Raw genomic sequence first — 15,391 nt, 5'->3', positions numbered from 1 at the left:
ATTCAATTCTTACTAGTAACAATTTCAATTACAGAGCTCTCGAATTCAATTCTTACTAGTAACAATTTAAATTACAGATCTCTCGAATTCAATTCATACTAGTAACAATTTCAATTACAGAGCTCTCCAATTCAATTCTTACTAGTAACAATTTCAATTACAGAGCTCTCGAATTCAATTATTACTAGTAACAATTTCAATTACAGAGCTCTCCAATTCAATTCTTACTAGTAACAATTTCAATTACAGAGCTCACTAATTCAATTCTTACTAGTAACAATTTAAATTACAGAGCTCACTAATTCAATTCTTACTAGCAACAATTTCAATTACAGAGCTCTCGAATTCAATTCTTACTAGTAACAATTTCAATTACAGAGCTCTCGAATTCAATTCTTACTAGTAACAATTTCATTACAGAGCTCTCGAATTCAATTCATACTAGTAACAATTTCAATTACAGAGCTCTCGAATTCAATTCATACTAGTAACAATTTTAATTACAGAGCTCACTAATTCAATTCTTACTAGTAACAATTTCAATTACAGAGCTCTCGAATTAAATTCTTACTAGTAACAATTTCAATTACAGAGCTCTCGAATTCAATTCTTACTAGTAACAATTTCAATTACAGAGCTCACTAATTCAATTCTTACTAGCAACAATTTCAATTATAGAGCTCTCGAATTAAATTCTTACTAGTAACAATTCCAATTACAGAGATAATTAAATTCTTACTAGTAATAATTAAAATTACAGAGCTAATTCAATTATTACTAATAACAATTACAATTACAGAGCTCTACATATTAATTTTTCCAAGTCATATGTCTCCACTGACTTCCATTCATTTTTAATTACAGAGCTCTACAATTGAATTAATACTAGCAACAATTACAATTAGAGAGCTCTCTAAATCAATTTTTTACTAGTAACAATTACAATTACAGAGCTCTACATATTAATTTTTCCTAGTCATATGTCTCCACTGACTTCCATTCATTTTTAATTACAGAGCTCTACAATTGAATTAATACTAGCAACAATTACAATTAGAGAGCTCTCTAAATCAATTTTTTACTAGTAACAATTCCAATTACAGAGCTCTCTAATTCCATTTTTACTAGTAAAAATTCTGTTGTAGAGCTCTGTAATTAAAAATGAATGGAAGTCAATGGAGACATATGACTAGCTCTGTAATTGGATTTTTTACTAGTAAGAATTTAATTAGAGAGCTCTTTAATTGGCATTGTTAATAGTAAAAATTGTATCATAGCGCTCTCTAATTGAATAGTTACTAGTAAAAATGCAATTACGATGAGTAACGCTTAGTATATTTTAGGCTAAAAGGGCTTGCCATATGCCATAGGCATCGAGCTGGACTAATGAGACAGTAAAGAGGCGAGCGTATGAGCGAATGAGGCGTGATGCATGCTGGCTTTGAATGGAAATATCTGATACTAATGGCTGCGAATCTCCCTGATCGGCCCTGTCAACCCTTAAGACAGTCGAGGATCCTGTCGGCTGTGGGCTTGGTGAAAATCCAATTTTGCTGGAGCTGCGGAAAACAAACTTTTTTTTGCAACTCTTTGGGATTCCAGAGCTCAAGCGTGACAAGCAACAAACCTGACAGATCTATAAAGGTAATTTGTAAGCACATCGCTGTAAACACAGTACGAAGCATCTGTCCAGAGGTCTGTCCGCTTGGAAACAGCAGGCTTTCTCGGTTTGTTCGTGATTAGTCAGTGGAAAGTCAAAAGAAGTGCTTAATATTTATCAAATGTGATTCTGATCAACCTTACAAGGTCAAAAAAAAAGGTTGGAGGTTTTATTAAAAAAATAAATAAATAATAAAACTAAAACATAATATGTGAGCCACAAAACCAGTCAAAAGGGTCATTTTTTTATTCATACATCATCTGAAAGCTAAATAAATAACTTTTCATGTATGGTTTGTTAGGATAGGACAATATTTAGCTGAGATACAACTATTTGAGAATCTGGAATCTGAGGGGGCAAAAAAAAAAAATCACAAAACTGACCTTCAAAGTTGTCCAAATGAAGTTCTTTGCAATGCATATTAAAAAATCAAAAACTATGTTTTGATATATTTATGGTAGGACATTTACAAAATATCTTGTATAAAAATGTATAATTTTGAATTAAATCTGGTTTTGTGGTCCAGAGGTGCATATAATAAAATAAATATATAATAAAAAATAAATATATAAAAATTAAGAATTAAATATATTTTTAAAGTGGGTTGGATGTAACAGGATTGGAAATTAAGCAGTAATTAGTAATTAGTATCAGTAGTTTGGTACTAAATAGTTCTTGATCAACTTGAAATTTAAGAAAATAATTTGTTTCGTCATTCTGTAATAAAACAATACTAAAAAAATATATATTTAACACATCATCTGAAAGCTGAATAAATAACTTTACAAATCAAGTTCTTAGCAATGCATTCAACTAATGAAATATTTATGGTAGAAAATGTACAAAATATCTTCATGGAACATGATCTTTATTTAATATCGCACAAAACATTATGTGTTTTGATGTAAAAGAATATATATGTTTAATAAATTAATAAATAATTAACATTATTTAATAATATAATGTAATGTAACACATTGCTTTTTATTTCAATTATCTCTCTGTAGGTTATTTAACCATGTATTTCTATGCCTTTAGAAGGCTTTTGTCTTTCGAACCCATTAAAATGCAAAAATTCATCAACTTTTTTGTCATCTGATCCTCTTTCACCTGATATATTTACTTGAAGTACCCCTGAGATTTTAAAACAAATATTTTAATAATTAAGTCTCACATCTGCATGAGAAAATCGCCTTAAAAGTTGTCCAAATGAAGTTCTTAGCAATGCATATTACTTATCAAAAATTAAGTTTTGATATATTTACAGTAGGACATTTACTAAATATCTTCATGGAACATGATCTTATTATCCTAATGAGTTTTGGCCTAAAAAGATCATTTTGACCCATACAATGTATTTTTGGCTATTGCTACAAATATACCTACTACTTAAGCCTGGTTTTGTGGTCCAGGGTCACATATGGTACAATAAATAATAATATAATTATAAATAAGTAAATGTATAAATTTATTTTTTTTAAATGGGTTGGATGTAGTAGGATTGAAAATAAAGCCTAAATAATCTATCAGGACTAAATAGTTCTTGCCCAACTTGAAACTTGTCATTCTGTATTAAAATAACATTTGTGATAATATTGAAGGTCAAGATACGAATACCAGTCCAATTTATGTTGTATGTATTATTTTAATCATTGGGTAAAGTCAAACAGATCAAGACCTCAATCACATTTTAAGAGGAAGAAATAGACATTTGTGACCCTGAACCACAAAACAGTCATAAGGGTATTTTTTTATTAAGATTGACACATCATCTGAAAACTGAGTAAATATTTCCATTGATGTATGGTTTGTTTTGATAGAACAATATTTGGCCGAGATACAACTATTTGAAAATCTGTAATCTGAAGTTGCAAAAAAATCAAAATACTGAGAAAATCACCTTTAAAGTTGTCCAAACGAAGTTCTTAGCAATGCATATTACTAATGAAAAATTATGTTTCGATATATTTACGGTAGAAAATTTATCTAAATATCTTTACTTAATATCCTAATGATTTTTGGCATAAAACAAAAATCGATCATTTTGACCCATACTATGTAAGTTTGTGGTCCAGGGTCACATATAAAAATTAGAAATTAAATATGTTTTAAAAATGGGTTGGATGTAATGTGATTGAAAATGAAGCCTAAATAATCGTATCAGTTAGTAGTTTGAGACTAAATAGTTACTCAACTTGAAATTTAAGAAAATTATTTGTTTTGTCATTCTGCAATGAAATAACGTGACAAGGTTGAAGGTCAAGATACGAATACCAGTCCATTTGATGTTGCTATTGTTGTTGTTATTTTGATCATTGGATAAAGTTTTCCATTGGATAAATGGTGGAACAGGCCAACATCACATTTTAAGTTGGAGAAACAGACATGTGATGCATTAAAAACTAGTTCACCTTAATAGGTGAATTATATGTTAAATGCATTAATGAATGATGTTAGTTCACTAAACAGGTAATCAGTAGCTGGGTAGTAAAAGATTACATGTAATCTGAATTACTTGTAATTAGATTAAATTACATTTTTAAATACTCATATTTTTACTAAAGTTTTTTTTTGTGGATTACATGATTATATATTATTAACAGAATAGCAATAAATTATTCATTATTTATTGATTCTCCCTATTACCTCTTTTTTCATCTTTTCAATTTTCCTAAAATAGCCTACTGCTGACATTAACAGAAAGATCTGTCAATATTCAAGCAGCATTTGACCACTGATTTACAAAAATGATTTCAGGTTTAATAAGTGTTTCAGTATTGCATCAACAACTGATGAACACATTGATTTTTATTTCTATTTTCTACGTCTTTAAAAGCTGTTGTCTTTCAAACACATTAAATTGCACAAATACACAAACTTTTTTTGTCATCTGATCCTCTTTCACCCAGTATATTTACTTGAGATTTTCAAATAAATATTTTAATAATGAATATCTGCATGTTCATTGGTTCTCTGATATTGGTTATGGTCACATGACATGAAGGCAAACAAATAAAATATTTATTTTTTTATTTACTTTAAAAGATATATATATTTTTATATAATTTATTTAAATTATTAATTTCTCATTAAACTCATAAACTCCCTTGCAGTTCCTTGACAAACACCAGTTTCACGTTCTTAATGCGCTTCATGTTGTTAATAACAACAAATGGAATATATTTTCTTATGCTTTGTATTTTTATGTCAATATGGTACAAGGTTATCCAATTTTAGGTCAGAAGTAGTAGTCTGATTATATTGCATAAAATGTCTAATGTAACCGAGTACATTACTAACTACAATTTTCATCGAGTAATTTGGATTTAGCAACGGATTACAATTTGTAAGTAATCTATCCGGCTCAAAAACTTTGGATTTCTGCCCATAATGCTATTATTTAAAAAATAAACAATTGGAAAATTTTTACCTTGTTCATGGAATATGATGCATGTGCATTAAAAAATATATTTGTCCTATAACGAGAGTATTGCAGCTGAGAGTAACTACAAGAATTTATAGTCACTCACAGAAATTCCCATTATATTTATTTATTTTATTTGCTATGTCTATGGGATATCCTGACCTTGGCTGTCATACTCAAATGATTTTTCTGAAGCCCTGCTTCAAGCATCCAATCTATAAACAGGTAAGATCCTTCTAACAATTAATAATGAACTGTAAAGAAACAACATTGCTTGCATTCTAGATTTGACCATTCGTGTGCATGCACCACCCACAGCGCTATAAATACACGTGTGAACTCGATTTGCAAACGAGGCATGCTTTTGTTTTTCCACACAAGACTGATTGGTGATGAAAACGCAGAGCTCCTGGCAGAGGCCATTTCACCTTCGTCGAGTGAAAAGGAGCGACGGGGAAATGAATTGAAAACAAACTCTATCACCCCCACTGAAATGATAAAGCTGCAATGAGTACGAGCCATAAATCTTTAATTTCACAGCCATACATATTCCCCTGCAATTACAGCTGCGCTGCCAGCCGCGTCCGACAGAGGGTGCGCTTGCGCGGAATAAACTTTTCAGCGGTCCCCATCAACAGTATGTTGCTTTTACATCACAGTATGATATCTGAGGATTTCAAAAAGAGCATACACCTGTAAAAACGTCGATGGGTGCTGTTTACACACGTGCATTCCCTAAAATCCAGTCTCTGGCGAGTGGCGACAGAGAAACGCGTGATTGTGTCCGCGTACGCGACACATGCCGTCTTTCTCCTTGAGAGGGCAACGCTCACCTTGAACTAGATTTGCGATCAAACCCAAGACACAGAGTGTAAAGGTGCATCCACGGACCTGGCCGTCGCTCGGTGGCATATCAAAACCAATGGGCTCAAAAACACAGTGTGAGACATGCTGAGCGCGTGCGGGTGCGCGTGCGAGTGCGCCAGTGCGCGTGTGTTTTGAATTCAAATGTCAGCAGCGAAATGCAGAGCAGATACCGCAGCATGCCAATGAACTTCTGCAGTTTCACATCTAATCGTCATGTGTGAGCCACATCAGCTGGTGCGCCTCAAGTTTAGCGTTGCATTTTAACAGCAGGACACAGAAGAGCAATGGAAAACTGTTACATGCAACATACCATGTTTACTTCGGATACCATGTCTATGCTGGCTATGTCTATATTCATCCCTACCGCCACCGGAGCTCCTGATGGAGAGAAGAGAAAAATTATTGAAAGGGAAATTGCATGCATGCACATATTCACACTTGGTGCCCAATTACGCCAAATCTCATTCTCGTATGGCAAAACATCACGGTTTATATGTGCACGAAACACCAACACCCTAAATTCACGTGGCATTGCGCATGAAACTGTTGATTTGTTACAACGCACAAATGCAACTGCATGACTGACAAACGCACAGGCTATCGATAACAGCTTCGCGCATCGAAGGAGATTTTAATTTTTGATATTTCATTTGCTGTCATGATGCAACAAAAGTTGCGCTGCAAATTGAATTGATCCCTAAGTTGGCGTCTCTCTCTAAAATGGCAAAATAGCAGGGAAGAAGCGTGCGTGCGTTCGTTTTTCACCCCCGTCTCTCATGCATTGACATGCACGCCTCAGATCAGAGACTGAGATGAATGAACAAGGTTTGCATGAGTAATTGGGCATGTTAGTGCGCGTGACAAGCCAAATGCAACAATTATAGGAATTTTACTCATGCGTTACCTCCGAAATCCGGCCTCAGTCGAATGTCGTATCCTTTCATGAGTCTGTCCACGGTGTCTTTGACCACCGGCATATTGCTCGGGTCTCTGCTACTGCAATAATATCACGAGATGTTCTTAAAATCTTCTCGCATCGGCAGAACACAACATTTTCTTTTGAGAAACGGCACAAAATGCAAGCCTACCTTTGCGCGCACGCCACCGCCACGATGAGCGGACATAACAAGAAGATATGCGGGGTTTTTCCGATACTCTCCATCGCAACAGTTTTGATGGGCTTTCGGATGTGATGATGAAGACAGCGCACATCCAACTTACTGAAGCCAGTGCAGCGAAGGCAATGAGCTGCGCATGCGCACACGCCAGCTCCAGATCAAAGAGCAGCTCCTGATGATGCTGGATGAGCTGTTTCCATTGCGGGGGAAAAATTAAAGGGACGACTGAATAAACCAAGTCAAGAGAAGAAGACATCAGGTGATCTTCATGCAGCATTTTTTAGTCCTGTGTGAATGTGGAGCTTGACGGGTTAGTGCAGCGAGCTGAAGGTGACACGAAGGGGTTTCGGGCTTAGCGAACTTCAGGTAGCCTATCATAATCAATAACGTTTGCTTTAAGGTCTCAGAATAAAGAGCCGCCGAGAGTTTCTTCGTAATGTGTTTATTGTGAGAGAAAATGAGAACGCATATTCAACATGTTACAGAGTAAATGATAGGTGCATTCGCTATTTGCTATTGAAATGGTCTTTAAGTTACAACCCAAAGCGAAACAGGTGGTATTAGGGGGAGGGGCTTTTTCATTCTAGGAAGCATTTGATTGGACGAAAAGTCGAACACGCCCCTGAGTGCAGGATAAAGTCATCGATATATTTAGTCTTTCTTCCCAAGAATCTGTTAAAAGACTGATTTGTCAATTTTCAGTAGATGACCTCAAAGCTAAGACATACACAAAAAAAGATCATTAAAGATGTGAAGATAAACAAGTGTGCAATTTCTGTGCTGTAAGAGCCATCACATTTTAAAAAATATCACTTTTTAACCTTTGTGCTAAAAATCATTTTACCAATTTGGTGATCCTGGTTAAAATGAATATTATGCATTTCTATTTGGTACTGATTGGTTGAATTCCTCAGGTGTATTTGTGGTAGTGCTGTCAAAAATATTTGTTATGTATACATAAATACACACACACATGCATGCATACATTTAGGAAAAAATATGTTGTTTATATATTAAAATATTTATATATATGAATATAAATATATGCATGTAAATATTTTATAAATTTATTCTGTTTGTGTGTGTACATACATAATAAATCTATATAGTACACGCACATAAATTATGTAAACAAAAACTTACCTTGGATGCGATTATTTGTGATTTGACAGAACTAATCTGTGGATGATTTTGACAAGGGTTCACTCATATATGAAGAGTTCATTTGCAAAAACAAATAACTCTGTTGTTAAAAATGTTAATAAATCATGTTTTTTATTCTGCATTCCAAGTAATATCAATCAAACAGCAGTTGTGGGATGTTTTTATTAAATAATGAAATGAAAAATAAAATAAAATAAATAAAGATAACTATCACAATAAAAAAATAAAAAAAACATGATTTATGGAAAGTTATCTGTTTTCGCAAATAAACTCTGCATATATATATATATATATATATATATATATATATACATACACAGAGAGAGAGAGAAAGATATTGATATAGATAGTATATAAAAGTGTCTGCTAAATGAATAAATGTAAATATATAAACAGTGCACCGCATAAATGAGTACACCCCCTATGAAACATAACAAATTCATCAATTAGTCTTTACTTTGAAGACATTTAAGGGTTCTTTACAGATATAATATGTCAGCAAATCTGCTTGTTCAGCAACCAAAGAAGAATGTTATTCAGGAAAAAAATAAATAAAATCTTATCAAAGTGATAAAATGTAGTGTTGCAAAACTTGGTACACCCTCATGAAAGTTACTAAATCAAATGAAATCAAATTTTCTGGTGTAAGGTTAAGGCAAGTTTTGATCAGCAGGTAAGTATGTTGAACCAAAACTGTCAAAGATAAGCAATTTTTGGCAATTAAAAGTGTTATAACATCCACAGAATCATTCTCAGGCTGAATGCTGACAACAACGAAACCGCTTGAGAGAGAGAACTGTCAGGATATTTATTTTTTTGCATAAAAGAAGACAATGAAACAAGAGGAATACTGTTTTAAGTGTAAAAACATAGAAGAAGTAACACCGACATTTAAAAACAATGGACTTGTGACAAGCAGGGGCGCCGCTCACAATTTTGGGCCCTATGACAAAATATGAGGTTGGGCCCCCCCTACCACACCAAAGCAGATCTCTGGGGGCCCCTAAAGGGCGTAGGCCCTTAGAATTGTCCTAACTTTCCCCCCCTTAGCGGCGCCCCTGGTGACAAGGCTCCAAATAATCAGGCTTTCACTTTAAGTTTTCATTCAGTAATGAGTGTGTTTTTGCTATAAAAAAGCAGGAGAAATACAATGTAAGTGTCTCAGAGTCAGCAAAAGCTGTGACTGTTTATCTGACAGAGTAAGACGCAGCCTGCAGAAGTGACATGGATGGCTGTTTATCCACACCAGAACTATCTACTGTAGCCAAAGCACAATAAACCCATTTAATCCTTCCAAGGCCCATATTTACAAAGTATAGACTTCTGGGAATCCATACTCTAAGTCTAAGTCATTTCAGATCTAAAAGCATCCAAAATGTTTATGTTATGTTGTTGCTAGAAGAGGAGTACAGTGAGACGTGCCTGGTTCCCACAGTGACCTTCAGTCTTAGTAAAGCTCTTCTATAGGGATGTATGAGTGCTGAAGGTGTGAGAAAGTTATGCTTTATCAATGCTGTCATCAATTCACACACCACTGTGTGATGTAACAAAACCCTGAAACAGCATTGTTGGGCATTTTTCAACATGACAATGAAGATATGCATTATTCCGACATGAAACTCCTTTAGTGATCATGTATTTCACTCAATCTTAACACTCTTGAGCACCTGTGTCAGATTCTGTAGAGACGCGCTGAGCAACACTCCCCATTAAAGACCAGGGCATTCAAGGAGGTCGTCCTCCAGGAGTTAAACAGGACAGATGTGACAATTTGTCATGAACTTGACTAGAATATTATACATCTGGGCCCGTATTCACAAAACATTTGTGACCCTGGACCACAAAACCACAAAAAAGTCTTAAGTCGCTGGGGTATATTTGTAGCAATAGCCAAAAATACATTGCATAGGTCAAAATTTTTGATTTTTCTTTTATGCCAAAAATCATTAAGAAATTAAGTAAAGTTCATGTTCCATGAAGATTTTTTGTAAAATTCCTACTGTAAACATATCAAAATGTAATTTTTGGTTTGTAATATGCATTGTTAAGAACCTAATTTGGACAACTTTAAAGGTGATTTTCTCAGTCTTTTTGATTTTTTTGCACCCTCAGCTTATTTATTGAGCTTTCATATGATGCATAAATCTTAGTTTTGTCAAATTTAACCTTATGACTGGTTTTGTGGTCCAGGGTCACATTTTATCTTAGCACTAAGAGTTCTCATAAATAGCACTAAAAGTTTTTAGCTAAGAGTTTTTTCTTAAAACCCATTCACAAAGCTACAAACTTTTACTAAGGAATAGAGAGAGGTCTTAAGCTAAGAGTAAGGGCGGGGTTGACCTTGTTGCTACTAACTATGCACACAGCGATTGGCTGATAGAGGAGGAGTCTCTGTCAGAGATTTATTCATAAAATATTGTAGAGGGCGATATTATGTTGCCATATTCAAATAAAGGTTTAAAAATAAAGATGTTGCCACTAATGTCAACTATTGTCAATAATTAAACAAGTATATGTGACCCTGGACCACAAGACCAGTCTTAAGTCGCTGGGGTATATTTGTAGCAATAGCCAAAAATACATTGAATGGGTCAAAATTATTGATTTTTCTTTTACGCCAAAAATCATTAGGAAATTGAGTAAAGATCATGTTCCATGAAGATTTTTTTGCAAAATTCCTACTATGAATATATCAAAATGTAATTTTTGATTTGTAAAATGCATTCTTAGAACCTAATTTGGACAACTTTAAAGGTGATTTTCTCAGTATTTTGATTTTTTTTTTTTTGCACCCTCAGATTCCAGATTTTCAAATAGATGTATCTCGGCCAAATATTGCCCTATCCTAACAAACCATACATCAATAGAAAGCTTATTTATTGAACTTTCATATGATGCATACATCTCAGTTTTGTAAAATTTAACCTTATGACTGGTTTTGTGGTCCAGGGTCACATATGTTCAGCTAATTGTCAGCCACTCATGTGTGCTTCTCATAAACAATTAGCAAATATGCATATAAACATTTTAATTGACAGACTAGAATAATCATGGCTACTAGTAGTAAGGCATGCAAACGTAAAATAAAACCAAACTGGACTCAAGAACAGCTTCTTACCCAACCTGTTAATGAAAACAAGGATATAATCAAATGAAAATTTGGATATTTATGGATAACCTCCAAAACCAAAAAAAAGATGCGCGGGAAAACATGTGTGCCAATTAATGCAACATGTTCCTAAAATGTTTATGTTCCAAGGCAGAAAGCTGGCAACAGTCATTTTAGCCCTGAAAAATTACAAAATGTTTATGTTTTTACTGGTTAAAAAATGATGTCCCATAAAACAGTACAGGAAACCATTTATTTATGATTTTAATTGTTAAAAGTTGATGGTTTGTAATATTTGTAATAGTATTTGTAATGGAAACAATTAGAATTTCTTTGATGAATGTTTTTTTTTTTCAGCAGAGAGGATAGGCCTAGTTTGGGATTTGGTTTTAGTGACTTACAAGTCCTCTTCACTACTCCTAATGTTTCACAGATTTAGGAGCTAGTTTTAGCCCTTAAATGCTTTGTGAAATACTCTTAGAGGAGTCCTAAATTTAGGATTGACGCGCCCATTATTTTTAAGATTTTCTCCTAAATCGGCAAGTTATGAGCTACTTTTACTCCTTAGGATGTTTTGCGAATACAGGCCCAAATGAATTAAATCTAGGGTGTACTAATTTCTTACTTATTTCTTACTTATTTTACAGAAAATATTAGCATATTTTTTTTTGTTTTTAGTTAAGTATATGTTTAATACATTTCAATTTTGCCATTTTTCCATTAATTATATTAGTGAAAATTAAGAAAATACCTATTTTATATTTATTCAGAGGGGGTGTACTTTGTGCACTGTGTGTGTGTGTGTGTGTGTGTGTGTGTGTGTGTGTGTGTGTGTGTGTGTGTGTGTAAATATATATATATATATATATATATATATATATATATATATATATATATATATATATATATATATAGTAAATGTTTATTCAGACACCTTCAACATTTCTCACATTATCAGTTTATTCGCTATAGTTTAGAAAATGGTAATAAAATATGACAAGATCTCAGAGTTAATCTGTGTCAGAACAAATTTACCTTGATAATGTCAGATAACTTTAATAGAAAGGTATGTAATGAATCAAGTTGAATAGCTGTCAGCTGTTAAATTTAAGTACACAATTAGATAATACCAATTTAGTTCAAGCAATTACCAAGCAATGCTTAATTTTGTTCAGTCTGTGGTGTAAAAAGGTCACATTAGCAAGTTAAAGAAAAAAACACTTCAGCAAAACAAGGTCAGGTCATAGTGTCTGAATAATCTTTGGTCCCAAATTTTTATAAATTTTACTGGTAGTCCACCGTATGAGGAATTTTTGGGTATAATATGTCACAGTTTACTTCATTTTGCTATAAATTGTAGTTTGACTATATATATATATATATATATATATATATATTTAAAAAATATCTTAATGGAACATGATCTTTGCTTTTTGGCATAAAAGAATTTTTTTTAAATTTTGACCCATATAATGTATTGTTGGCTATTATGACAAAAAAAAAACTCAGTGATCCTCTCAGAAAATGACCGTAACACAACATGAAATATTTAGCGGATTGCATGAATTGACCATCAGACAAATGCATTAAGAAAACAACAACACTAAAGCATATTACGCAAGTACATAATGCAAGTATAAGTACTTAATCCCTGAGATTTTTACATTAGCACCTTCATGTTTATTTTTCAGGGCCACATTGTCTCCTCCAAATAGGATTTTAAAAGCCATTGCAGAGTTGTTTGAATTGTTTGCATTTATTAATTCCTGGGCAGGTGCATGTTCTCCCAACAGAGAGAGAGCTGAGATCTAGATGCACAGAGAAACATCAGAGAACATCAAATAGACCGTGAGCTGAGAATACATATTAAATATCCACCCCCCACACTGAGATTTACTTTATCTCTATATTACGGCGCTGCCGCGTCAGGAGAGCCACCGTACGCGTCTGTGTGAATGGCGCCCGTAAAAGTTCAGTTCTGTGGATGCACTTTTTCTCCTTTATTTTCAAGGCGAATTCTTTGAAGCCTTCTCTATAAACCCAGCGCTTTTGATCTAGTGCAGTGTGAGCCGTGTCTCTGTAGAGGGCAGGCCACTGAAAGCATTGGTTCAATGTTGCATCACCAGTTAGAGCTGCAGATTATGTCATCAACTCCTTAGTGTGCTGCACACACACACATGCAGAAGAGCAGAACTAGAGCAGAACCAGAGAGTTTGCAGCGTACCAGGGTTAGGATAACGACGTGGCCCTCGGCTGCGAATATAAAGGCAAATGGAGTGGAAAGTCTATATAGGTGATAAAATAGGAAAGGAACAGGATCAAATGCTCGTCAAATAGTGTCAGACAGCCTCGCGCTCTATCAGGGATGAAGTTGCGAGATGACGAAAGTGAGAGACAGAGAAAGAGCGGTCCAAAGGAGAGCACACGCTCTTACTGCCGAAGAGAAACTCACTCGATCTCCCTGTGGAGATAAAACACAACCAAAGACAAATACAAGATCAGCAGAGATGAAAACGTGGCATACAAGCGTTCACAGCCTCGCACGCACTTTCATCGCTCGTGTCCTGACGTCAGTGATTAATGTTTGATGAAAATCATTTTTTCCGTGTGAAATCAGGGTGCTAATGCAGAGAGCGTACGTTATTGCATTGTATATTTCTGGCGCTACGTTGTGAAAGGCCTCAAATGACTGCCTTTAGCTGCCCTCGGGAAAACAAATAATGAAACTTCAGCGTTTGAGTTTGATAAGTGACTCTATTTTCAGAGGATGTGTTGATTTTCTTGATTCGGTAAATCTCACGCCTTCGGCACTGAGGGAAATTTGGGATTAAATGTGACGTTTGCCTCATGATCCCTTTCAACAAATCAGATGAATCAAGGATTCTGGAGAGGAAAATATATATATAGGCTATAGCAGAGGATTTTTTTTTTTTTTTTAAAGAGTTGGCCTTGATAAATCTTGGATGGGGCTCTGACCTCAACAACCGCAGCAACAGAGTCACCCAGAAGGAACATCATCTCCACTGTTTTCACCTGCTTGAGTCCTGCGGCTGTTTAAGTTCAGAAATTATTTATGTATTTACATCCTCATGTGGAAACCTGTGTGCCATCATAGTTTACTCAAAAATACATCTACGGCATTCTGTGGAGATGGGATGAGAGGATAAGCTACAGAGCAGAAATAAATATGAAAACCACACCATGTCCAATTCGGGAAAAATAAATGGGAAAGAAATCACAATACAAGACCTTGTCCCTTTAAGAGGCCTATATATTATGCATTATGGCCTATATCCAAAATGTTATTGCTCGTTTTTAAGATTGTGAAACATAATGTCTCAATTATGTTATAAATTTGGACTCGTGTTTATCCTACAGTTTTCAGAGATAAAAAATGGATACGAGTCAGACAAGTTAGTCTTTGTCTGATGAGATAAAAAATGTTTAGAATAAATAAATAAATGATACAGGGTTCGCACAGATACTGTAAAATGAAATTCCAGGCCTTTTAAGCACTACTTTTTTAATTTTAAGGACTTCAATAAGAGATCTCACTTTTTCTTCTACACTGAGCCATAAATCTCCACTTCAGTAGCACTTACACACACCAAACTTCACATTTTTATTCCTGTCTATATCCCGAAGGTTTTTACAGAGGGATTTGTTCATATATAATTTGCTTGATTTTATACAATTTATTCTCCAAAAAATGGTAAAAAAAAAAATATATAGTGTTTCCAGGCTGTTCTACGTTTTTTTCTGAATTATGGGGTGACGAAATGAAACACAAAATTTCCTCTTTAAAAACGTTTGACTCTAATATGTAAAAAAAAAATGAAACAAACATTTTGAAACTGACTTCATCCAGTGTTTAGATTTTTGCACTAGAAATGTATGCAAATATTAAAGCGCATATTTCAATAAATAATGCTTCATTTGCATATTTAAACCTAACATTTTAGAAAACTTGTAATACAAAAGATGTTTGCAATTATCAATGTAATCAATCAACTGGGTAAGTAAGGTGATAACTATTAGTTAATTTTTCT

General features: G+C 34.1%; 1 protein-coding gene across 2 annotated transcripts in view; it reads right to left on the bottom strand.

Moving 5' to 3' along the window:
* LOC141289044 (gamma-aminobutyric acid receptor subunit beta-2-like) overlaps positions 1-7,304 on the bottom strand; it is an 85,314-nt gene extending 78,010 nt beyond the window's left edge. Inside the window, exons 1-3 of one of the 2 annotated variants that reach the window (XM_073821233.1) lie at positions 7,040-7,304; positions 6,856-6,947; positions 6,262-6,329 (exon numbers count right to left, since the gene is read on the bottom strand). In XM_073821233.1, coding sequence (XP_073677334.1) covers positions 6,262-6,329; positions 6,856-6,947; positions 7,040-7,113 — 234 coding nt within the window. In that variant the 5' untranslated portion in view covers positions 7,114-7,304. The remainder of the gene's footprint in view (positions 1-6,261; positions 6,330-6,855; positions 6,948-7,039) is intronic. The other variant, XM_073821232.1, reaches the window with a different exon arrangement.
* Positions 7,305-15,391: the final 8,087 nt, after the last annotated feature.

The sequence above is a fragment of the Garra rufa genome, chromosome 16 (assembly GCF_049309525.1).
Source record: "Garra rufa chromosome 16, GarRuf1.0, whole genome shotgun sequence".
Classification (NCBI taxonomy): Eukaryota; Metazoa; Chordata; class Actinopteri; order Cypriniformes; family Cyprinidae; genus Garra; species Garra rufa.
The sequence above is the reverse complement of the archived record's forward strand: the minus strand, read 5'-3'. Positions and strand labels throughout refer to the sequence as shown.